At 42.0% G+C, this 25,340-nt stretch overlaps 1 protein-coding gene across 2 annotated transcripts in view; it reads left to right on the top strand.

The window, feature by feature from the left end:
• MINDY4 (MINDY lysine 48 deubiquitinase 4) overlaps positions 1–25,340 on the top strand; it is a 680,820-nt gene that overhangs the window by 95,576 nt on the left and 559,904 nt on the right. For both annotated transcript variants that reach the window (XM_069211042.1, XM_069211041.1), the window contains exons 2-3: positions 6,706–6,825; positions 16,490–16,722. In XM_069211042.1, the coding sequence (XP_069067143.1) occupies positions 6,730–6,825; positions 16,490–16,722 (329 nt within the window). In that variant the 5' untranslated portion in view covers positions 6,706–6,729. The remainder of the gene's footprint in view (positions 1–6,705; positions 6,826–16,489; positions 16,723–25,340) is intronic.

Raw genomic sequence — 25,340 nt, 5'->3', positions numbered from 1 at the left:
CTTTGCAAAAACAGGTAGTTTTGTAATAGATAATTTTGATGTGTCGATGTTGTGTTTTGGGCCCCTCCCTGTTGCGGGCACTAGGCCTACCCACACAAATGAGGTACCATTTTTATTGGAGACATGGGGGAATTCTGGGTAGAAGGAAGTTGGTGGCTCCCTTCCGATTCCAGACCTTTGCAGCACCAAAATGTGAGGAAAAAGTGTTTTTTAGCCACATTGTGAGGTTTGTAAAGGATTCTGGGAGACAGAACCCAGTAAGAGCCCCACAACTCACTTCATCCTGAATTTCCTAGGTGTCTAGTATCCAAAAATGTATAGGTTTGCTAGGTTTCCCTTGGTGCTGGCTGAGCTAGAGGCCAAAATCCACAGCTAGGCACTTTGCAAAAAACAGCTCTGTTTCATTGGAAAACTGTGATGTGTCCACGTTGTGTATTTGGGCATTTCCTGTTGCAGGCACTAGGCCTACCCACACAAGTGAGGTACCATTTTTATTGTGAGACTTGGGGGAATGCTGGGTGGAAGGAAGTTTGTGGCTCACCTCTGATTCCAGAACTTTGCAGCACCGAAATGTGAGGAAAAAGTGTTTTTAGCTAAATGTGGAGGCTTGCAAAGGATTCTGGGTGACAGAACCCAGTGAGAGCCCCACAAGCCACCCCATCCTGGATTCCCCTAGGTGTGTGTAGTTTCCAAAAGTGTATAGGTTTGCTAGGTTGCCGTAGGTGCCGGCAGAGCTAGACGGCAAAATCCACAGCTAGGCTCTTTGCAAAAAATAACATCTGTTTTCATTGGAAATATGTGATGTGTCCACGTTGTGTTTTGGGGCATTTTCTGTTGTGGGCACTAGGCCTACCCAGACAAGTGAGGTACTATTTTTATCGGAAGACCTGGGGGAATGCTGGGTGGAAGGAAGTTTGTGGCTCCCCTCAGATTCCAGAACTTTGCAGCAACCAAATGTGAGGAAATACAGTTTTTTTTAGCCAAATTATGAGGTTTGCAAAGGATTCAGAACCCAGTGAGTGCCCCACAAGTCACCCCAACCTGGATTGGCCTAGGTGTCTACTTTCCAAAAATGTACAGGTTTGCTAGGTGTCCTGTTAGAAATGGGGTCTCTAGTTGGCAGTCGGTTTGCACCCTGTCCAAGTAGGGACCCCTCACTCTAGTCAGGGTAAGGGAGATACCCAGCTGAAATAACCCCTGCTCACCCCCTTGGTAGCTTGGCATGAGCAGTCAGGCTTATCTCAGAAGCAATGTGAAAAGCATTTGTACCTAACACACTGTAATACAGTGAAAATACTACAAAAGGACACCACACCAGTGTTAGAAAAATAGCCAATATTAATCTGAGTAAAACCAAGACCAAAACGAGAAAAATCCAACCTACAGTAATGAAGATGTGAATTTTGCAAGAATTCCTTTAAAATACAGTTCCTTGAAGTCTATAGCTCCATCTGGGTCGATCATGGCATTATGAACAACGAATCCAACAGTTCAGTCCAGCTGCGGCATCATGTGGGGATGACCCACAAACAGTACCTTGGAAATGCAGGGTGTCGTGATCCTTGCAATGAGATCTGGAGTGTGGCGTCGCTGGCGTTGGTGAGGGGGTCGTCGGGCGCTTGAAGTCACATGCATTTCAGATCGAACTCCTGGCTGATGATGAAGTCAGGAGCGCGGGCGTTGATGGCATCGGGGCTGCGGTACGAAGCGGGCCGGTGAGACGTACGGTGCCCACAGGCCATGGTGCAGGCAGGGCTCGGTGACCGCATCCTGTGGCGTCGGTGAGACCGGGGCTTCGGTGAGAAGCGTGGAGCATCGCCGTCGGGAAGCCAATGCTGCGGTGTGAGCAAGGTGATGTGGAGTGTGGGGCCCACAGTTTACGGTGCAAACAGAAGCTCGTTGACGGTGGCAGGTGGCGGTGGGACCAGGGTTGCGGTGAGATGTGGGGCACGGCTTCGTGCTGTGTCAGCAGGTCATGGTGTAGTCAACGGCGTCGCTTGGTGGCGTCACTGTGGTTTTTCTTCTGTTGCAGCACAAAACACACAGTTCCCAGTGCTGTAGTCAGATGAAGCTGAAGTCTTTGATATCCCTGAGACTTCCAAGAGGAGGCAAGCTCTACTCCAAGCCCGTGGAGAAACTTCACAAGCAGGATACACAGCAAAGTACACAGCAAAGGTCAGTCTTTGTCCTCTTTAAGGCAGAAGCAACAATTGCAGGCCAGTCCAGCAAAACACACACAGCAAAGGGGCAGTACTCCTCCTCCAGCTCTTCAACTCTTCTCTTTGGCAGAGGCTCCTCTTGATCCAGAAGTGTTCTAAAAGTCTGGGGTTTTGGGTCCACTAATGTATACCCCTTTCTGCCTTTGAAGTAGGCAAACTTCAAAGGAAAGTCTCTGTTGTTCACAAGATTCTGCCTTGCCCAGGCCTGGCCCCAGAAACACACCAGGGGGTTGGAGACTGCATTGTGTGAGGACAGGCACAGCCCTTTCAGGTGTAAGTATCAGCTCCTCCCTCCCCACTCTAGCCCAGGAGACTCATCAGGCTATGCAGGCTTCACCCCAGCTCCCTTTGTGTTACCGTCTATGGGGAATTCACAACAGCCCAACTGTCAGTCTGACCCAGATGTGGAATACACAAGAAGGCAGAGGCACAAAATGGTTTCAGCAAGAAAATGGCCACTTTCTAAAAGTGACATTTTCAAACTTCCAATCTAAAAACCAACTTTACCAAAAGGTGTTTTTTTTAAATTGTGAGTTCAGAGACCCCAAACGCGCCATATCTCTATATGCTCCCAACGGGAAACTGCACTTAAAAGGTATTTAAAGACAGTCCCCATGTTAACCTATGAGAGAGATAGGCCTTGCAACAGTGAAAAACGAATTTGGCAGTATTTCACTGTCAGGACAGGTAAAACACATTAGTGCATGTCCTACCTTTAACATACACTGCACCCTGCCCATGGGGCTACTTAGGGCCTACCTTATGGGTACCTTACGTGTAGTAAAAGGGAAGGTTTGGGCCTGGCAAGTGGATACACTTGCCAGGTTGAATTGGCAATGCACGACTGCACGCACACACTGTAGTGGCGGGTCTGAGACACATTTACAGGGCTACTCAAGTGGGTGGCACAATCAGTGCTGCAAGCTCACTAGTAGCATTTGATTTACAGGCCCTGGGCACATGTAGTACACTTTACTAGGGACTTATTAGTAAATTAAATATGCCAGTCATGGTTAAACCAATCACCAATACAATTTACATAGGGAGCACTTGCACTTTAGCACTGATCAGTAGTGGTAAAGTTCCAGAGACAATAAACCAGCAAAAACAGAGTCCAGCATACCATAAAAACAGGAGGTCAGAAGGCAAAAATATAAGGGAAACATGCCAGAAGGCGCCAGGTCTAAAATTTCCCTAGGAGCCAGCTGAGCTACAGCTAGGCAATTTGCAAAAAACACAACTGTTTCCATTGGGAAAATGTTGTGTCCATTTTGTGTTTTGGGGCATTTCCTGTTGTGGGCAGTAGGACTACCCACACAAGTGGGGTACCATTTTTATCGAGAGACTTGGGGGAGCACCGAATAGAAGAACAAGTGTTATTGCTGATTGTCTTTCTCTACATTTTTGCCTTTGAAATGTAGGCCAGTGTGTAAGAAAGAAGTAATTTTGAGAAATGCCCTGTAATTCACATGCTAGTATGGCGACCCCCAAATTCAGAACTGTGCAAATAACCACTGCTTCTAAACTCCACATCTTGTGCCCATTTCAGAAATACATGGGTTTCCTTGATACCTATTTTTTCACTCTTTATATTTTACCAAATGAATTGCTGTACACCCGGTATACAATGAAGACCCACTCCAAGGTGCAGCTCATTTATTGGCTCTGGGTACCTAGGGTTTTTAATTAACATACAAGACCTGTATATCCCTGCAACCAGAAGGGTCCAGCAGATGAAACACTATATTGCTTTCAAAAATCTGCCATAACTGGAACAAATTACGGAAGAAAACGTAGACAGAAATGGCTGTTTCTTTTTACCCAATTTCAATATTTTATTTATTTCAACTGTTACTTTCTATAGGAAAACCTTGAAGGATCTACACAAACGACCCCTTGCTGAATTGAGAAATTTGTATACTTTTGAGAAATGTTTAGCTGTCCGGGGTTCACCATTGGTTTCACACCCATTTCTGTCACTAATTGGAAGGAGGCTGAAAGCACAAAAATAGAAAAAAAGGGTTATGTACCAGTAAAATGACAAAACGTTGAAAAAAATTGGGTTTCTGATTCAAGTCTGCCTGTTCCTGAAAGCTGGGAAAATTGAGATTTTAGCTCAGCAAAACCTTTGTTGTTGGCATTTGCAAGGAAAAACACAGATGCCTTCTTCTGCATCACTTTTTTCCCATTTTCCTAAAAAAAATAAAGTTTTAGCTGTATTTTGGCTAAATTCTTGGTCTCCTCCAGGGTAACCCACAAACTCTGGCTACCTTTAGAATCCCCAGAATGCTGGGAAAAAAAGATGCAAATTTGGCGTGGATAGCTTATGTGAACAAATAGTTATGAGGACCTAAGCGAGAACTACCCCAAATAGCCAAAAACATGCTTGGCACACTGGGGGAAAACACCTGGTAGCGAAGGCGTTCAAGAGTACACTGGACTCAATCTCGAGTTAGGGTTAGATTGGTGCATGTGCTACAAAATACTTAGATATTGTTGTAAGGAGATTAACAACTGTTTTTCAAGTAGGGATCAAACATTGTGGGGTTTCTAAGATACGTTTATTATTATACTAATTTGCTGTTGTTTTATGGGCCCAATGCTAATTTACTGTTTGGTTACAAATCTTTTTATTGAGATGCTAATGTACTAGATGTATATACTGTCAAATCATACATTAGATTTTTTTAATGTATCCTTTTATGTTTTTGTTTGCCTTTTTTTCCTAAACAGCGTTCATAAAATTGAATCAAATTAAATCACAGAACCGACAATCATGGATCAATCTGCCTAAGCAACCTCGGTTGATTCATCCCTTGTCAACCGAATGCCCCATTTACCCCTACACATCAAATCAGTACTGTTTGCTGAACTGTAGTTCTCTGTTGTAACTTCCATATCAGTCCTCAGCGAAGACTGTAACTGTGATGCTATTGCACTCACGGAAATCTGTTCCTGCTCATCCTCCATGCCACAATGTTAAAACTAGGATACCATTTCCTGCACCTAGATATAGGAGAAAAAACAGTACGAGGGTTGTCTTTATGCACAATGAGTCATATAAATGCAAATTGATTAATCCCTCAAACAATTCTTTGAATAGCTCATTACAAACGCAGCACCTAAAGAGCCGAGGCTGAACATCTTATATTGGCCTGAATTGTTTTATTGCTCTGATCAACACACCTTTGGTGATTACATTTTCTTTGGAGATTTTAAATTCCACTGCAAAAAACAAGAGGAAACCCACACATCCACTCAAATCCTTCCTATGGGAAAACAACTTTCTACAAGATTGTATCTTTCCGATCTACATTTAAGGCATTACGCTGGACCTGAGTTTTATAAATAAACATCACATACACATATCTAAGCCGCTCAAACTGGATTAGGTAGACCGCTCTTTCATTCCTTTCAAATTTCTGGCCTTAATGCACCATCCGTTTGCTTAACCAGAGTCAAGAACTGTAAAATATACAGCCCACAAACATATTGATATCAAGAGTTGGCAAAGCCATTAGGTCTGGCGCTAATGTGCTAGCATATTCAAATACATACATGCAAATGTGTGTAGACTATTTCCGCTATGTCTGTGTTCAACCAGCATCTTTTGGTGCCACCAATGTATGCACCCTGTTTTAATTCTCTAAGCTTACAGTGCTGCTTTTTGCTCTAGAAGCTTGCAGTCCTGGTGCTGTAAAGCACTGTAAAGTGTAGTAAATACAATTAGGATTCAGACATAAGAAATACAAAAAGGATGAGGTTCATCACAGAGGCGCAGCACAAATGGTCTGGGTGCATTTATGCATATCTGTGTGTTCACATTAACACCAGACTGATTGGCTTTACCAATGCTTGGTTTTCTTGGGTTTGGGTACTTTTCGAAGGGTCATAAGACAAATGTCTCTGTTGTTTGTTTTATGATAAAAATTAGTTGCAAATGTGCAATATGTCTATATTCCCAGCAGATGTGGTTTGCTGCGCCATTTCATCTGACAATGACAGGCACAGAGACTCCACACCATAGATTTTCTGATGAACGAGTAACATTGCAACCAATGATGATGGACAATTCAAAGGATAGAATACACATTCTGATAGCATAAAAAAACATTTAATCTTGCCCACACTTTTTCTGGTAGTAGAACATTTAGCATTGATCTTTCATGATTTTATTATTATTGTGTGCAGCGTAAAGTGTTATTGTGCTTTGTATGATCACTGATCTCTGCGCAAGCTGCTTAGCTCAGCAAATGTGGGCTACAATGTGAACGTCTCCTAAACAGATACACACATTCATGCACCATAGCCATACGATGGTGAAAGAGAGACTTACATTTGTAAAAGTGTAATGGTGGCTCAGACAGCTTTCTAGGAAGATCCCACCTGAGAAACAAAATTAATAACCTTTCCCAACTGTTATAATTGCACGGATGCGAATGGTTAATGAATAACGTGGGTCAAGGTTTTTTTTTGTGGTTTGCAGGGTTTAAAAAAGACTATTGACGTCATGGACCAAGAACTTCCACGTTCAGATCGGAGCATCAACAATAGAAACGAACTAAGAAAACTGTTGAATATGGAGTTCCTGTATAAACAGAACAAGGTAAGGAATATGCAGTTGGTACATCTACCAAAGCATGTTTCCCCGCTAACGTCTAGATATATGGTGGAAGGTCGGCGACATAGTTCATAACTAGAGATGTTAAAAAATCTGCTTTGTTGTATTGCTCCAGGATGGCATGATTTGCGCAGCCATAGGTTTTCTAGATTTAGTCAGTGACAGCGCTAATATTACTTATGGAAACACCCCAGAGATGTTGCTTGTGTTAATTATTAAGGAAATACCCTTATAAATAGCCAAAGTGAAGATGAGATTAAGGGAAAATGTATTTTACATACAACTGATTAGAAAGAGTGATTTTCTCTTAATTCTTAATTTGACATATGGTTGATTTTGTTTGATTGTAGCCGCTACTGGAGTTTGAGCTGTTCAGCGCCTGTTAAAAATGAGCGAATGTGGTTATACAGCAGTCTGAAAAGTGTTTTCTTTTTCAGTTGATAGGCTCCCATGCCATCTAATCATGTTTTTTGGATAATTATCAAAATAAGTTGTTTTTATATAGTATTAAAGCAGATAATACCCAACTTATTGCAACAATATGCCGTAATGTCCCCAAATAGTTTCCTTTGAAAGTGTGCATCATTGTTAAACGTCAGACGATGCAACTGTACCCTAAAGCAATATCTTCAAGTCAAAAACTCATATGCCATATTGAGTTGGTCGTAAGTTTATTCCAAAACATTGTCTTACAGAAACTACTGAACTGAGTGAAAAACAGCTTACTATAATGCTGGAGTGGTCCGGCATAGATTCCTGTCTGAGTAAAGAAGGCTACTTGTATTACAACTGCTGTATGAACACAGGAGTACGACCCAAAGTCCGACCACTGTTATCATTCGTACATTTCCTGCACCCTGTTTCTGTGATGGATGATGAACACCTAGACTGTGTTTCCTAGAGAATAACGTTGACCATCTAAGACAAGCGCCTAAATTCGACATGGAAATATGAGCAATATAATAATTTGTCACGGGTTAAGGTGCAATCAATGTGTTAAGTCGGTCTTAAAAAAAAAAAGACAGAAAGAAAAAAACGAGTATGCCAGAATAAATACAAATAATCAGAACCTTAGTGGAATTTCTGCCATGTTTGAGATTTCATATTATGAATAAAACTGGGTAATGTGATCAGTGATTAAAATTAAATATTACCCATAGTGGAACAAGCGACTTTCACAGCAAAATCATAATAAGCTTCGCAGGATATCACACATACCCTCTTTTTAGGTTTTGCCTGCATGCGCGCTTGCGTGCTGCTTGCAAAATCTATTATTAATTGTTCATTATGTTTACTTTTCTAATATTATCTTGATTAAGACGGACAGACTGAAATGCACCAGTGATCTGAAGGGTGATTTATGAATCCCATAATACAGTTAAAGAACGTTTAATTGGAACAAGTCTTGAGTTTCACTGGCATATTTACAGTGCATGTAGAATGCATAAGCATGTATTCTAATTTTCCAGATTTTCAGACCAGAGCATGTAAATATATGACTTTCACGACTTGATGATCCAAACTTGTGTCATGCTATTGGGATTCTAGCGGTTGTTTCCTAATCTCCAGTGGTTCAGAATAACTGTCTATCTCCCCTTTCTGTTTTTCAGCATCTTTCTCGGTTCTTTCTGGACGTATCGCATTCTCTCCAGTCTGGGTTTCTGTTTTTTTTAGTTTCTGTTTTTTTTTAAAGTGTGTGGTCTGTTCATATATTTAGATATAAAGATGTATAATCCACCCCTACTACCCAACAATCTCTTGCCCTCTTTCACTTGATCTTTTAGCCCAGACCACTACGATTGTTCTGCGAGTGCCTCAAATGAGAATTCACAATTGTTATTTTAGTGTATTATAATTGCATTTATGTAGTGCTTACTACCTCTGATGAGATTTTGAGGTGACTGTAGGCACAGTTATCTGTAAACCCAAGGTTAATGGTTAATCAAGTGGTTAACTTTTCATTATCCTAACATGCTAACCAAGGGAACATTTGGAAGAACTCACAAAGTGATGTGTCCATACTGGTGCAATATACGAACTGCGAATGTGTGTGCGTTCCATACAATGAGCAGTGTTCTGTGTAACACTGCACCACGGTTTCTCACAATCTCAACAGGCAATGACAAAGCCAGTAGGTTTCACCTTTATTTTTTCTTTTGCATTCGATCTTACTATCTAACTGGATGATAAATATTAGTAAAAGGTTATAATAATGTTTGTTTTAAATTTGATAACCCTTAATTTTTGTTTACATCGTGATGTATGTTGAATTAATAAACATCATAAACCACTATTAACGGTTTATGAAATTTAAAGCAAACATTACTATAACCTTTTCCTAGTATTTATAATTCAGTTAGATAGTAAGATAGAATGTTAAGAAAAAACAAAGGCAAAACCTATTGGCTTTGCCAGTGCTTGTTTACATGGTAGATAACTAGGGCAGGCAGTAGTTGAATTGGAGTTCAGTTATGTCTGAGTTTTACCCTGTCCTCCAAAGGTTAAGATTTTGATTACTCAAGGTGGACTGTTTCAGCATGCCTTTTATATTTCTTTACCTGCTGCTCACTGCTCTCTGCTCTGCTATGGTGTTCTTTGTACAGCTGTCTTGCAAAGATAATGTATACTGAGTCGAGGAAGGAGATGGCGATGAGTTGCTATCTAGCAGTGACATTTCCAGAAGGTCCTTGCCTGCCAGAAGAGTCGCTATTGGGTAGTTCTTAATCTCCTTGTCCACCCTTGACCCAGTGGCCATCTTCTTGACAAGGAAATGTGTTGGTCCTTCGTTTCACAATTTCTTTTGCCGTCTTACATTCAGTGGCAACTTTATTATAATGATTGCTATTTACTGTTTGTTTTCCTTTGTTTGGCAAGACAATCACTATTTTTCCTTGAGATGTTGACATGTTTGTTCTACAGTACATTTGGAAAATAATATAGCGCATGCACTCAGTACAGCACAGATGTGCCTTAAATTATGGTGATGGGGCTCCAACAGTGTCAACAATAATACAACTTCTGCAGGACACATTAGCTAGAACTTTGAGCACATAACACAATACAGACATACCTTATATGTGTGTGTTCAAAATAACAGTGCCACCAAAGACATACCATGCCCCACCTTCCAACAGCCAACCTTAAGACATAAACCTGAAAATACATTCAGCACAACCCAAATATGAAAATAACTGTTTGTCAATGAGTACTAGAGCTACTTGATGATATTTGTGAATGTTTTGGTACTGATCTCTCGACGTACCTCCCAAAAATATCACAAATCTTTAAAGCTAACATACTTATCACTCCAACCCTAACATACTTATCACACCCCCAGAACCACTTCAAAATGCAGTCCGTTTTTTAACCATTTGGAAAGCCATACACAGACAAACTTAAGGTGTTATGGTTCCATGATAATGACTGTGTGTGCTATACATGTGCTAATTATCAGTGTCAATAACATTAAACATTAACAGGCAGGAGAAGGGATTATAAACCTTAGATTGAAGTCAGATGTTTTTAAGTGCCACTTGTGTTTTCTTAGGAGGGAAATGTGGATATAGAAATTTTTTTCTTAGGTTCTGCTGTGTCTTTCACAGAAAACTGGCATCTTACCTTGCAACCGTAGAGGAGATAGGTGCATACCAGCAAATGCTCATTTTATGGCCAAAACCTACGAGACAGCACAGCTGCCTGGTTGCTAAAGACTTCTTAGGAAATTCCGAAAGCTGACCTAAGAATGCATTCAGCACCATGCTTTCCAGTGGCTTTGTCGATTGTACATCACATTTGCTTGCTTTCTATTTGCTGGCTTTATTCGTTTTAGGTTGTCCAGCGTTTCTCTGTCCTGTGTAGCACAGCCTGTATTCTTCCACGAGATATCACTTTATATAAACAGGCCTTTAAATTTTGTTCTTATCTTGTCACTTGTGCTTTGTAAAAGTCAGAGGTCAAATGTCAGGCTCTGTCTTTCGAGGGAGTTTGGTGTTTACTTTTACTTTCTCTGACTTCAAAGTGAGAGGTTTTATCTGACAATTTGGGGGTGTGGTTTTCTAGCACGCAACACAATTTTAATGCCTTTCAATAAACTGTGCAAATATATCTGAATAAGGAAAACACAAACTAAGCAGATTTTTGTTATTTGGAAGTGTTCTGGATTCAAATATTTGAATATGATCAAACCAGTACACTAGATGATGCCATTTCCACACATTATTGTTTGTGCGCTGTATAGTTTTATCAGGAAAACTGTATGTCTATGCACATGTAATGGTCATTTCAGTTGAAAGGCAGTGGAAGTGCACTACCACACCGTGTATATTCCACTCTACGACACTTCATTCTACTACGCTCTATGCCACTCTACAACACTCTATGGCACTCTACCCTACTCCACTCCAGGTTGCTCTACTCTACACCACAGCACTTTAATCCTGTCTGTACCACTTCATTCTAGGACACTCTACACCCATCCACTCTGCAACACTTTACTGCACTCCACTTTACGTCCCTCCTGTCAGGTAGGGAAGGCAGGACAAGAACAAAGTACGATCAAAGTAACTGTGTACTGTATATGAACAAGAGATGAACAAGATATCTCTCGGTAATTTAAGGAAAGCCCTTCGGACTGACACCAGCAGACTCCCTTAACAACAGTCATACTGAGAAGTCATAGTGAGGCTTGCTGTATAGAGACTGTTGTACACAGTGCAAAGTGGATCGAGACTGAAAACAGCACTGAGACAGGTAAGACTCCAAATGAACTGGGCACAACAACAGAAGTCTTTTCCTTACCTGATCGTAACAGAGACCAAGCCAGAAGCCATACTGTAAATGGATATGGACTGCAACAGACAGTGGTCCGAATTTGGAATGGAACAGAAAACCTGAGTGGAAAGAATACCCAGAATACAGGACAAACAAGACAACAGTCAGACAAGGAAACAAATAAGACAAGGATTTATGAACAGGGCTTCAGAAATCAAGAACAGGAATACAGGAATCAAGGGCAGGCTGTACCCAACAGGCACTGGAACACGTTATGCCCTCCTGGTACATGAGATAGACACAGGAGTTTAGTACAAGGATAGAACGGAAATTCAGAACAAGGAAATAAAGGGAACCACTGCCATCTCATGGAATACGTGGTCAGAAGTTCAACAGGGAAAACACCAAAATCAGGATAGCAGGCTAGAAAGGAAGATAAGTCTGAGAAACAAGGGAAACACATAAGCACAATGCTCCTCAGAGCAGCCGCAGTAAAGTAGGACACAGCAGTAGCAGGAATCAGGAACTCCTCTCAACATTTCAAGGATTCAGCAGTGCAGGAAACTGGAAAGGAAAGCAGGATCTTCCAGCAGTGGCAGTTGAAGCACAAGTCCTGAATGCAGAAGACAGGCTTAAATCCCTCCTCCCAGCTTGCAGCTACAAAGGGTGATTGAAATTCAGAACAGGTGTGAGCAGGCTGCATCACAGTGCAGATGAGAGAAATGTCCGTTACCCAGCTCTCTGCCTGAAGGAGTGCACAGATGTTCCAGGAAGCAACCAGTAGGCTGAATGAAAATCCGGAGTGTAGCATAGATCAGATCTAGTTTAGTAATATGACCGGAATTTGTGCAAAAGAGAACATGATTATGCTGTAAGAGGTAAGACAAAGTTCCAAGTATAATATGATTCACAAAAAGTCTCCTCTCCACCACTCATGGTAAGGTAAGGCATACAAGTATCATAATGCTTTAGTGGTTGATGATTAAACCCTGGTATGGAATATGGAGTGGATCTGATTTCCAAGACAGTTCAAATTATAAAATTCAGAAAAGGGTCCAAACTAGTATTCATGATGGCATCAGGCTTGCAGAAGGTCCTCATGTAGCACCACCCGAATGCACTATTCTCACACCTCCACTCTGTGACGCCCAGCTCTATGACCCCCTGACCCTCCACTCAACGACACTCTACAACACTCTTCTCCACTCTATGCCACTCCAGGTCACTCTACTACCATCTACAGCACTCTACTCTACACTCCAAAATGCGACACTCCATGACACTCAACTCTATCCCACTCCACTCTGACACTCCATTCTACAACACTTTAGTCCACTCTGCTCTGCTCCCCACCACTCTATGCCCCTTCTCTCCATTCTACACCACTCCACTCTGACACTCCACTTTGTGCCTCTACTCTACACCACTCTACAATACTTTATTCAACTCTACAACACTATAATCCACTCTACAAAACTTTTCTCCACTGAACGAAAGTTACTCCTCAACACTCTACGTACTCCACAGCACTCCGCTCTTTCCATCTGCACTCAGCACCACTCCACTGTACCACCCAAAACTCCACTACATGCCACTCCACTTTACCACTCAGTATTCCACTCTATGCCACGTCTCTCAACAACACTCTGCCCCTCCACTCTATGCTTCTCTGCTACTCCTCTGTATGGCACTGTACTCCACTCTACAACACTTCTCTACTCTGCACCACCCTACACTACTCCACACTATGCCACTCTATTGCACTCTATCCCAGCCTACTCCACACCACTCTACGTCACTCAATGCCACTCCACTCTATGCCACTCTATTCCACTCCATGACTCTCTACGACCCTCCACTTCACTGTACGACACTCCACTCTGACACTCCTCAACAGTCCATGCCACTGCTCTCCACTGTACACCACTCTACTCCATTCTGCAACTTTGTAGTCTGTTACTCCACCGACTCCAGGCCCCTCCACACCGCAACACTCTGCTTTATTCTATGCCACTCACTCTACTCCACTTGAAACCACCTTATTCCATTCCTCTCTACAACACTTCACTCCATTCTACAGCACTTTATTATACTCAGTGAAACTTTATGCCAATCCAGAACACACCACTCCACGACACTTCACTCTGTCCCATTCCACTCAACATCACTACACTCTACAACAAAACACTTCACTTCACTCTATGCCATTGTACCCTGTGGACTCTACAACACTTTAATCCACTCTACAAAACTTTTCTCCACTGAACGAAAGTTACTCCTCAACACTCTACGTACTCCACAACACTCCACTCTTTCCATATGCACTCAGCACCACTCCACTGTACCACCCAAAACTCCACTACATGCCACTCCACTTTACCACTCCGTATTCCACTCTATGCCACGTCTCTCAACAACACTCTGCCCCTCCACTCTATGCTTCTCTGCTACTCCTCTGTATGGCACTGTACTCCACTCTACAACACTTCTCTACTCTGCACCACCCTACACTACTCCACACTATGCCACTCTATTGCACTCTATCCCAGCCTACTCCACACCACGCCACTCTACGTCACTCTATGCCACTCTATTCCACTCCATGACTCTCTGCGACCCTCCACTTCAATGTACGACACTCCACTCTGACACTCCTCAACAGTCCATGCCACTGCACTCCACTGTACACCACTCTACTCCATTCTACAACTTTGTAGTCTGTTACTCCACCGACTCCAGGCCCCTCCACACCGCAACACTCTGCTTTATTTTATGCCACTCACTCTACTCCACTTCACTCCATTCTACAGCACTTTCTTACACTCTATGAAACTTTATGCCAATCCAGAACACACCACTCCACGACACTTCACTCTATCCCACTCCACTCAACATCACTCCACTCTACAACAAAACCCTTCACTTCACTCTGTGCCATTCTACCCTGTGATATTCTACTCTATGCCATGACTCTCTACAACATTTTATGCCCTTCCACTCCATGACACTGCACTCTACAACACTTTACTCCTCTCTACGGCACTCTACAACACTCTTCTCCACTGTACGTCACCATACTCCACTTCACACTACGCAACTCTACTCCATTCTACACCGCCCTGCTGTACACCACTACGCTACTGTACACCACCCCACTCTGCACCACTTTTCCACTCCACGATACTCTGACCCTCCATGCTACAACACTATACTACACTCCATGCTGACATTTCATGACACTCTGGGGGTGATTCTGACTTTGGCGGGTGGCCTCTGCCGCCCGCCAAAGTCCCGCCGTCAGAATACCGCTGCGCGGTCAAAAGACCGTCGCGGTAATTCTGAGTTTCCCGCTGGGCTGGCGGGCGACCGCCAGAAGGCCGCCCGCCAGCCCAGCGGGAAACCCCCTTCCATGAGGATGCCGGCTCCGAATGGAGCCGGCAGAGTGGAAGGGGTGCGACGGGTGGAGTTGCACCCGTCGCGATTTTCAGTGTCTGCTTGGCAGACACTGAAAATCTTGGTGGGGCCCTGTTAGGGGGCCCCTGCAGTGCCCATGCCATTGGCATGGACACTGCAGGGGCCCCCAGGGGCCCCACGACACCCGTTACCGCCAGCCAGGTTCTGGCGGTCAAAACCGCCAGAACCAGGCTGGCGGTAAGGGGGTCGGAATCCCCATGGCGGCCATGGAGGATTCCCTAGGGCAGCGGGAAACCGGCGGGACACCGCCGGTTTCCCGTTTCTGACCGCGGCTGTACCGCCGCGGTCAGAATGCCCATGGATGCACCGCCAGCCTGTTGGCGGTGCATCCGCGGTCCCCGGCCCTGGCGGTAGTCAACCGCCAGGGTCGGAATGACCGCCTCTATGCCACTCCACTCAACACTTTTCTACTCCACTCTTCTCTACTGTATGCCACTCCACTCTATGCCACTGTACTCCACTCTAGGCCACTCCACTCTGAAACACTCTCCTCCACCTCATGCCACTGCATTATATGACACACTACTCCATTCTACTCAGCTCCGCTACTCCAGTTTACTCTACTCTACTCTGCTCCACTCTACTTTGTGACAACCTACTCCACTCTACTTTACTACTCCACTCTACACACATCTTAGCCATCCCACTCTATGAGACTCTGTGCCCCTCCACTCTGCTCCATGGCCTTGCCATCTAGGCCCCTCCACTCTTTCATACTACACCACTGCAGGCTACACCACTCACATTTACTCCATGGCACTCCAGCTCTACTCCACAATAATCCACTCTACTCCATGACACTCCATGACCTTCCACTCCATGACACTTCACGCTACTTCACAATACTCTACTCTATGACACTCCACTCTGCGACACTCCATGACACACCTATCTACTCAACACCACTCTACAACCCTTCACTCCACACTATGCCAAACGCGGACACTCTATGCACTCCACTCTACACCACTCCACTCTGACACTCCACTCCACGCCACTCTCCTCTGTGCCACTAACTTTTATCCATGCTGAACGGCAGCCAAACTGGTGTACAACATGGCTAAAACGCATTGGCAAAGCCAATAGTTCTTACACAGGCTAGTCCTAATGGCTTTGCCAGTGCTTGCTGTAGTAGTTTAACCCTCAGAATGTAGTTTACCTGGACTTCTTTTTAGCTGTTAGGCTGGCGTTTGCTCACCTGATGCCTAGGATAAATGAGGTGAGCTGGTTTACAAAGATGACTGCCTGTTTATTGGTCATGTGAGACAGTTTTCTTGTAGACGTTAAACATTATGTGAAGTACTATGTGACACCTGATCGCCCCAAAAATGAATACAGTAGCTAGCACTGGCTTGTGAGCACGAAGAGCATACTGAGTTTATATTGTTTTTTTTTGTATTTGCAGACCAGGGAGAGTCCTTTAAAAACTGCAATTGAAATAATTACAAGATACTTCCTTGAACAATTTGGAAAAGCTGCATTAGTGGGAATACAGAATTCAGCAACTTCTCTAATGCACAAGAAAGCATTTTCGGTGAATGAACCAGATAAATCTAACCTGAACATTTATGATATCTCTGACAGTGAGGAAGGGGGAAGCACAGCAGTGTCGGAGACAAGTAAAACAGAGATTTACAGGTATTTTCTTCAGAGTTTGAGCTGAATGACATAAATTACTAATAATTAATTATGTTCTTTCCATTAGTGCATAAAATAGTACATGCCAACAATTACAGAAGCTCAAAACAGAGGCAAGAGGTGAACAATCACTGATATGTTCTTATTCACTCTGATAAATTTAGATGCAGTATAGATGTTCCCAGATATCTATCAAATATCGCAGGTTATGCCTTTACCCTGGTCAGACCATTTTGTTCCTATCATTAGATCCTCCTTCCTTCGGGCAATCATTCTTACAGACAAAATTCAGTCATCTATAGACCTTGTTATAAAGTCAGTCCCCATCTGATCTCAGATGCCTTTGCAAATCCCCTCCCCCACATTGCTTTTTAATCAGAAGTAAACAGAAACATTCTGCCTTGTTTACCTCCACTTTATGTAGTATGGAATGCGAAAGCAGAAAGCAAATGGCGCCCATCTTACACTTGAAATTGCAGAGCAACTTACAAAGACATACATGTATAGAAAACAGCCATTTCCTCTTACCCGGAAGAATATTACTCATCACATTCTAGCTGCCATTCCAAAAAACATACCAGAAATTCTGCCCTGTTCCCAGACTCTTTTCCCTCAACAAAAAAACACATTTTCCACTCTTTGCATTGCCTCGGCAATAGATACTATTAGTCTGTCTGCAAATTAGGCTCTTTTTTACACCCTAATCCTATTAAGATCTTGCACCTTAAACCACCAGATCTAACAGAATCCATACGAAATATCATCAATCTTGCCATGACCTTTGGAAGTGCCCTGTTTGAAATGAAAGGGGGATTGTATAGATGCTTATCAAAAATCCGATTTAGACCTTACCATTCCATGTAACTACAGACCCGTCACATTTCTTCAAGCAGTTGCTAAACTTCAAGTTTGACATGTTGCCTCTCAATTATATTGCTTTTTATTAGCAAGCCACATAATAGATGATGTCCAAATATGTTTTACACCCAGTAGAAGTTCGAAGTTGGCCTTAACTGTTACAGTCGATCTGTGTAACATCTGTGTAGAGACTTAAGTAGCGTGAACAAGGCCTTAGGAATCTTTGAAAGATGCTCATGCAAATTAGCTCATTCAAAAGTACCTTTACCAAGTAAAATAATGGAAGGGACTACAGATGCCTTAAGATCAACATGGACAAAACAAGGGTAATGATTGCAGGTAAGCAATCTCTTTACCTTTTACTCTACATTCGTATCCACTTCGTACATTTCCTGCCCACTTCCTAGTAACATGGATAAAAGCCTAGGAGTTAAAATATCGTCAATACGTAAAATCGAATCTCCTTTCTCAACAGTTATTTCCTCCTGTTACCTTCAGAAGAGGGAAATTAGACATAGTCTCTCCTCCCTTACTCAGGAAGGCAGAAGAACATCTGCTCTGATCAGTACGAGCTTGGATAATTGCAATGCTGCCTATATAGGCATTAATAAAACCTTTTTACGTCATCAATCTAGTCAAAACCAAGTCACCCGTCTTACTGTTCCAGCTCCTCGCTTCATGAGAACCAACCCCCTTCTAACACAGCTACTCTGGTTTCTTGTAAATTCCAGGGTGTGATTCAGAGTGTTATGCTGTGCACACATTTGCCTCTTTAGAGCTGGGCTGGCATACCTCAACTTCAAAATATGCAGTTTCTACCCCGTATGGAATCTCAGCTCCTCTCATCTTAATCTATTAAAAATACCCTCTTTTGGAAACCCCTCCTATAAGGAACTTGCTATTTCAATACTTGTCCTTAAACTTTGAAAATGGTTGTCACTAAACATTAAATATATGAACTCGCACATAATATTCAGAAAAAATAAGAACTCCATCCTAAGTTCATTATTCCTTAAGCACCAAGAAATCTTCAGGTGAAGAAACACTTCTATAAATGCCACTTATCTTAACATAATCCTTCATACAGATTCCCCATCATGAACCAGCTTCCCAGATTTCAGAATGGATCTTTTAGCAATGCTAATGCACCAGTGCTACATAGAGCTGTGTGGCAGCACATTTTCAAGTTATCAAACCAAATACAATGAAAATGTTCATAAACAAGATGACTTGTTGTTTCCCAGACTCATGTTACAACACGTTACAGGGATGTGGAATTTTGTCCTCGGGACAAGTAGGCTCAACCCCCTGCAGCACAAACCCTTTGGCTGCCAGCTTAGAGAGAAGAGTACTGTCTGCAGTTAAAGTAATATGTGTGCCCATAAGTTAATGCTGTTCAAACTTGTATTTATGGTCCATTAATTAAAAGCCTTCATTATTAGTGTGAGTGCTGTAAATAAACGTTTTAAGGTCACACTGCACTACTGACAAGTGGTTCCAGTAAAACAAAATGAAAAAATGTAGACAAGTTTGAAAAATTTAACAATATTAGGCTAAGCATAATGCTCTCAGAATGCTCTCTGATTAGATGCAAATGTTTGCCCATGCTTGTAAGCAAGAGTGATGATTCTTGGCTTTCAAAATAAAATGTGTAGGAAAAAATACAAGTAGGAAAAAAAAAGGTTTCGCTACTATGAAATTATAGGTTCTGTTTCTTTGAAGCATCATTTAGAAAATGTGTTGATGCATGCTAGTATTTCCAAAAAGTATTCCTAATGGAAAATCAGTGTAACCATTTTCAACAATATTATGGGAAGCATGAAAATGAACAAGCACTAGCAAAGCCAACCGATCCCACATTTTTGAGAGTCTTTTGATTTCATCAATGCGTGTCTTACTTTGACATGGCCTTTGTAACACTTTAGTGTTGTGGGAGCTGCCAGGCCCTTGCTATTGTAACAAACGCTGGCAAAAAGAAAATGGTTTTAGTCTCAATAGGCACACATTGCCACCAGTGAAGTAACAAAGGCCCCTCAGCCCCTCCATGTTCTTTGCAAGGGGGGCCCCTCCGGTTTTGTTACGCCACTGATTGCCACCATAGTTCCTGCACTGAACAAAACTACTTTGTGTGCCAATGTGCTCCTTGTGGAAGTGTGGAATGCGATCACTTACAGTAAAGCCAGCCGATAGATGAAGAAATGGAAGTTTAATAAAAACAAAATGTCTTTGTTAAAGCCAGACCGAATTAGGGACCCAATTCTTAAAGAAAGTCACAAAAGTGCACCCATGGTAGATGTCTTTGAATTAGTGGCTTTCATGAATTAACAAGAACTTGCAGAAGTAGACCAGGAAATCGTACTCCTAGAAAATATTTGTGAACTGTATTTCCGAGCGAGCAACTATGCGTGTGTGGACATGCTCATGTGAAAATCTGTTGAGCGTTTACAAGTTCACTTTCCCTCCAACTACTTTTTTCCCGACCTTGGAAGAACTTCTACTTCTGTCGTTGTCAGGAGTAAATCTCCAACCTTTCTCATTATGGGAAAAGATCAGAGAAGAGCTGGTGAAAATCCTTAAAACATGCAAGTTAGTAGGTTTTCAGACTCCAAGGCATTCCAACTCCAGAACTATTGCTTACTGCTTCCTCCAGCCCAAGTATGTAGAGCTGCAGAAAGGTGGCAAAATAAGGAAATTGTCATAGTAGGGCTTTGATATTGCAAGTATTCAAGCCCTACTATAGTAGTAGCCCTGGCATAATCAGAGAGGCTATTATCAGAGCTCTTACATAATGGGATTGTTGTCCTAATTTGTCGCCGCACTACATGGCACCAAAGGGACAAGTAGATTTTTACAGGACAAGTAGATTTAAGAAGCAACCTACCCCATGGACAGGTAGATATTTAATTACATTCCACACCCCTGCATAAAGAGGAACTTTGGGTAATCCCCCTTCAGCCACTGGTTTGCTTTGAGTTGACCTCCTTCACCCATTACCTCATGAAACTCTTTTAAATTTGGATCACATCACCGGGGTATTGCACAGTTTTATCTTTTGCTTTGCTGATTGGGGAAGTAGTCCTTGTCTGCAATCACACTTGTAGTATTGCAGTTGGTAGCTAACAAGTCAGGAGCATTTTGCACGAGGAGCACTGAACATACTTCCTCCATGTGATTGAACTAAGCACTTTCAGACAGTGCTGAAGTTTGCCGTGCATGCCAAAATGCCTCTTGCCCATTGACACAGAGGTCTAGGAACATCACATTGCTTTGGAATGATAAACTTCTCCTTTGTGCATCATGTTGTTGACACAATGGGCATCTTAGATGAGGAGGGTTTTAATGTTGTCTCATGAAGCAGCATGCACCACGACATGCCTCACTCTGCCTTGTTGTTTGTTTCCCCTAACAGTATAGTTGCCTCTGACAAAATAACTTACATAGACGCAAATACTAAAATTACTTAAATACTTTCTACCAATATGACAGCTTTTACTGCGTGACCTCACATACACAAATACATTCTGTTGTGACATTTCTTTTAACCCACTGCATCAGCTCCCCACATAGCTGTTCAAAGACATTGTGTGTTGTCAAAAGGTAACTTTTGTACACAATGAACACCACACCTGCCACATGATGTCAAGTATGGTAAACTGTGTTACTTTTTGCATGTGTATCAGAGTTACATTTTGGGCCACCCTTTGCAATTGGTTCCTAGATTGCATGGTGACATGTGATCAATGGAAGGATCTATAGATCAATATAAGGTTCTGTAGACCTCTCAGTTCCCCATATCTATTATAGCTGCTATCAGAATGTTCAATAGGGAGCATAGATGCGGGTTAGTATTAATTTTGCATCTGTCCATCCTTTTACTTGAAGGGCTATTTCCAGATAATGTTGCGTATTTCATACAGACGATTACGGAGGTCAGTTGCCAATCTTGCACCTGGCCACACATCAACACAAAAACTCTCTCCAGTGCTAAGTTTTGGAAGGCTGTGGACTTCAATTTTCTCATGTAGGCATGCATTCCAGTTTATTGTGGTATATTCATATGGTGTGATAAAAGAGCAATTACAACTTGAAACATGCAGACACATTTTTATGGAGAAGAGAACACTAGAGAAAAGTTAGTGTTCTGCTTGGTCTTTATATTCTGTGATGGTGGCATGCACTGAGTCGTGGGGGGGAGAGGGGTCACATCACCTTCTTGTAGGGTCTCTATCTCTTTGTCAAGAGGAGGGCACAGAAAAAAACTCCCAAAAGAAGAAGTGCAAGGAGAAAGAGAACACAGCAGTCAGTTATTAGTAGAGATGAACCATCCCTCTAGTACGACGGACACCTAGATAAAACATAAATACAAATATTGAACGTGTGCTATAGTGTGTATAATAAATATATACACTTCTTGTTACTCATTATTCAAACAATCAGTCGGTCAGTAGATTTGTAAAGCGGTTCTTGTCACCCGTCAGGGTATCCAGGTGCTGGCGCGGTCCAGTTGTTTAGCCAAACTGCCAGGTCTTGAGGGACTTTCAAAACTATGGAAGAGATGGGAAGGTCTGAAAGGGTAGCTCGTTCCATGTCTTCACTTTTTATGAAGGAGAAGGAGTGACCTCCACATCTGCTATGTCGGGTGCAGGAGGTGAGGGTTAGAGAAAGGGAAGTGGAGCGGAGGTGTCTGGTAGGATGATGTTAGTTTAGTCGGTGGTTCAAGTAGGCAGATCCGCAGTTGTGTAGGGCCTTGTATGCAGCTTGTCTGCCTGTATTTTATTTCTCATCTCCCTGTTTTTCTTTACCTCAGAAAGTATCTGAAAACAATCTGAAAATACATAAGAAGACCGATCTACAGCCAGTGAATAGTTTAGTGGTACCAATTGAGAAAATAACACAGGGGATGTCGCTTTCCATTGAAAATGTATTTTCGACTTACCTATAACTTTTGACCCTTTGGACAGATTTCAACAAACTTTTACAGATCTCCCGTTCAAAAACAAATAAAGCGAAGGAAAATGAAAAAAAAAAACAGTAGATAGTAAATAATTATCCTACATATGACCTTTGATGAAAGGTTCATTTGTTACAGCGTTTGTGCCAATGAACTTTATTTTGAAGTAGATTTACAATTTTTTGTGAGGAATTCAAAATTGATATATTTGTTTCTCACTCATGTTATCACGTCAAAAGTAACAGTGCCTTTGAATTTTAAAAATGTTACTAGCAGCCAGATTAATACATTATAGATGCCAGCACCTGACAGAGACTGCAAATCCCAGGATCCTTTTGCACTGCAAACCTTTGGCCTGTTATTTGGACCACCTAATTCTCTTCTTAGGAACCTGGGAATGTGATGCAGATACTGCCCAGTTGACTTATAAGATATGCATGTTCCGCACTGCTTACCTTAAAAGTTTTTACCTTGTATTGGGTAAAGGCTACCGGCAGTGTTCGTAGCCATTAAAGTAATTTGAGTGAGACACTAAAATGGTAACAGTTTGAATAATTTGTTGAAAATGGGGAAGAGGAAATCAGTCACTAGTCCCCAGGATGAGCGAAACAAAAATAAAAAACAGCCAAGCTTTCTTCAAACAACTGTGTGCTGGATGAAACTGAGAACTTAATCAAGGAGGTAGACATCGTGCTGTGCACTAAGGGGAAGCTCTCTAGGCATAATGTAAAACACAATAAAGTCACAAAAATCTTTGAAAAAAAGAAATGGGGTGCTGCTTACAAAAAGGTTTATTCCAGTGTTGCAAATATTTTTCTAAAGCCCCCATGTTTCAATAGATGTTAACTGCCCCCAAAGAATGCTCCGCCCAGGTTATAAATGTAGTTTTCTCAAATAGATTTAGACTTTTTGCAGCAGGAAGAAGCTTGCCTTACACAGGAGACGATGCTGAGCGCCATGTTGATAACAAACAGTGTAGAGACTCAAACTGAGCTTATAAATCAGGGATTCTTCATTGCAAATTTCAGTGAAACTGGTAACTTGATCATCTTGTTGAAAGCAGAGATTGAGGCACTATAACAAATAGTAGCAAATTTAACTGGCCTTTTTATCAAACATGATTTAAGAAGTGCACAATATCCTGCACTTTCAGAGGGTTTTACATCTTATTCTCGACCCAATACTTTGACATCTGATTAATCTACTATACCCAATGAGGTGGACGGGTGATTGGCAATGGAATATGTTGCTAGAATACTTGGAAGCCTCCCAGTATTACCGAGGATAATCCTATAGCATAACAGGGTAATATGCGTATGCATAGGACAACCCACGTGCTTGAAGGAAAATTAGTTGATGAGACAAACCCAGAACAGTGGGGGAGGAAAAGAGTATTAACCCATACTTGAAATGTAGACAGCCTGCTAGTGTGGTTTCCTCGACCTCTGGATTAAAATGCCCTAACCCACAGTATGATAAATGGGGTTTTAGGAATGCTGAAATCTAATGCGATAACGTCAGCTCACTATGTGACATGGGTCAAAAGTTCTGTTCTAACTGAGAATCACGTCGCTATAACTAACGTTCCAAAATTACGCCCTAGAATGCATGAAAATCCCAAATCCCTAAAGAATAAGGATGTACACCTGATACCACTGGAGATTGAGGCTATATCAAAATTACCTTAAAAGATGCTAGATTGGTGAAAGGGTTGATAGCCCTTAAATTAGGGCAGATCCTCCTCAAGGCTTGAGCATTTAATTCGAAAAGAGCACCAAGTAATACTAGAGAAAGAGGGAAAGGGGATGAGTCCTCAGAGAGGCTCCTACCACCCCAGGCTAGCCTTGAAAGATTCCTGGCAGTTTGGTAAAGGGTTAGTGTGACTCAAACTAGTGGTTAGTATATTTCATAGCAATAAAGTGTTTCCACCTCAAACGCAACTCTCCTATCCCAGTCAAAAAATATTTATACTTGAAGATTGTTGTCAACCGAGTAGATTCATAGATTAGATTCCACCACTATACACCACCTAGCTGACTCTGGTCACCTTTTGACTAATCAAAGTGTGTTGTTGGATGTTTCCTTTATAAACTGTGTTTTATCTCCTGACTCACTTATAGATCTTATGGGGGAGGAAATAAAGGCCATAGACCCCCCCCCATACTCTGCAGAAAGAATAGTGTCTATTCTTAGTTGGAACATATCAAGCATAAAGACTACATTGGTCCACAAAGACTTGGCAGCTTTGATAGAGTGCTTTAATGTATGCATATTACTAGAAATGTGGGCCACTAGTGAGTTACATAGACTATGCTACGGAAATTACCAAGTGCTTGCTAAAAAGTGTACTATGGGCGGACCGTCAGGTGGCTTAAGTACATGGATAAAGAAGTCTCTGCCTTGCAAGCCCTATGGATTATTCCCCGAAACTAGAAAACTATTGTCCTATTTAATGTATATAATAGAAGTACTGCTCACTCGTTAGTCAGAAACATTAGTTCATTTGAGAATTCTTTTAAGTTCACATAGAGGGAAATCGGCAATTATAATTTGGGAAGTTTTCAATACTTCCTTTGAGCCAACAGGGTTACCAATAGAGATAACTAAAAAAGAAAATGACTGTTGGGGTACCCTGGATTTGCTAGCATCCTCGAGAAAGAAGCCACCCAAATTGGCCTAGCAACTGGTTAATATCTCCTTATTCTTTGCTGTTCGTGCATGCAGCTGCAGTACTTCCTCAGATAGCATAGCGGTTCCCAGGTTTAAGAGAAGATCGTATAGAAACAACATTGATTTTATATTATTTGAT

The sequence above is a fragment of the Pleurodeles waltl genome, chromosome 10, assembly GCF_031143425.1.
Source record: "Pleurodeles waltl isolate 20211129_DDA chromosome 10, aPleWal1.hap1.20221129, whole genome shotgun sequence".
NCBI lineage: Eukaryota > Metazoa > Chordata > Amphibia > Caudata > Salamandridae > Pleurodeles > Pleurodeles waltl.
The sequence above is the reverse complement of the archived record's forward strand: the minus strand, read 5'-3'. Positions and strand labels throughout refer to the sequence as shown.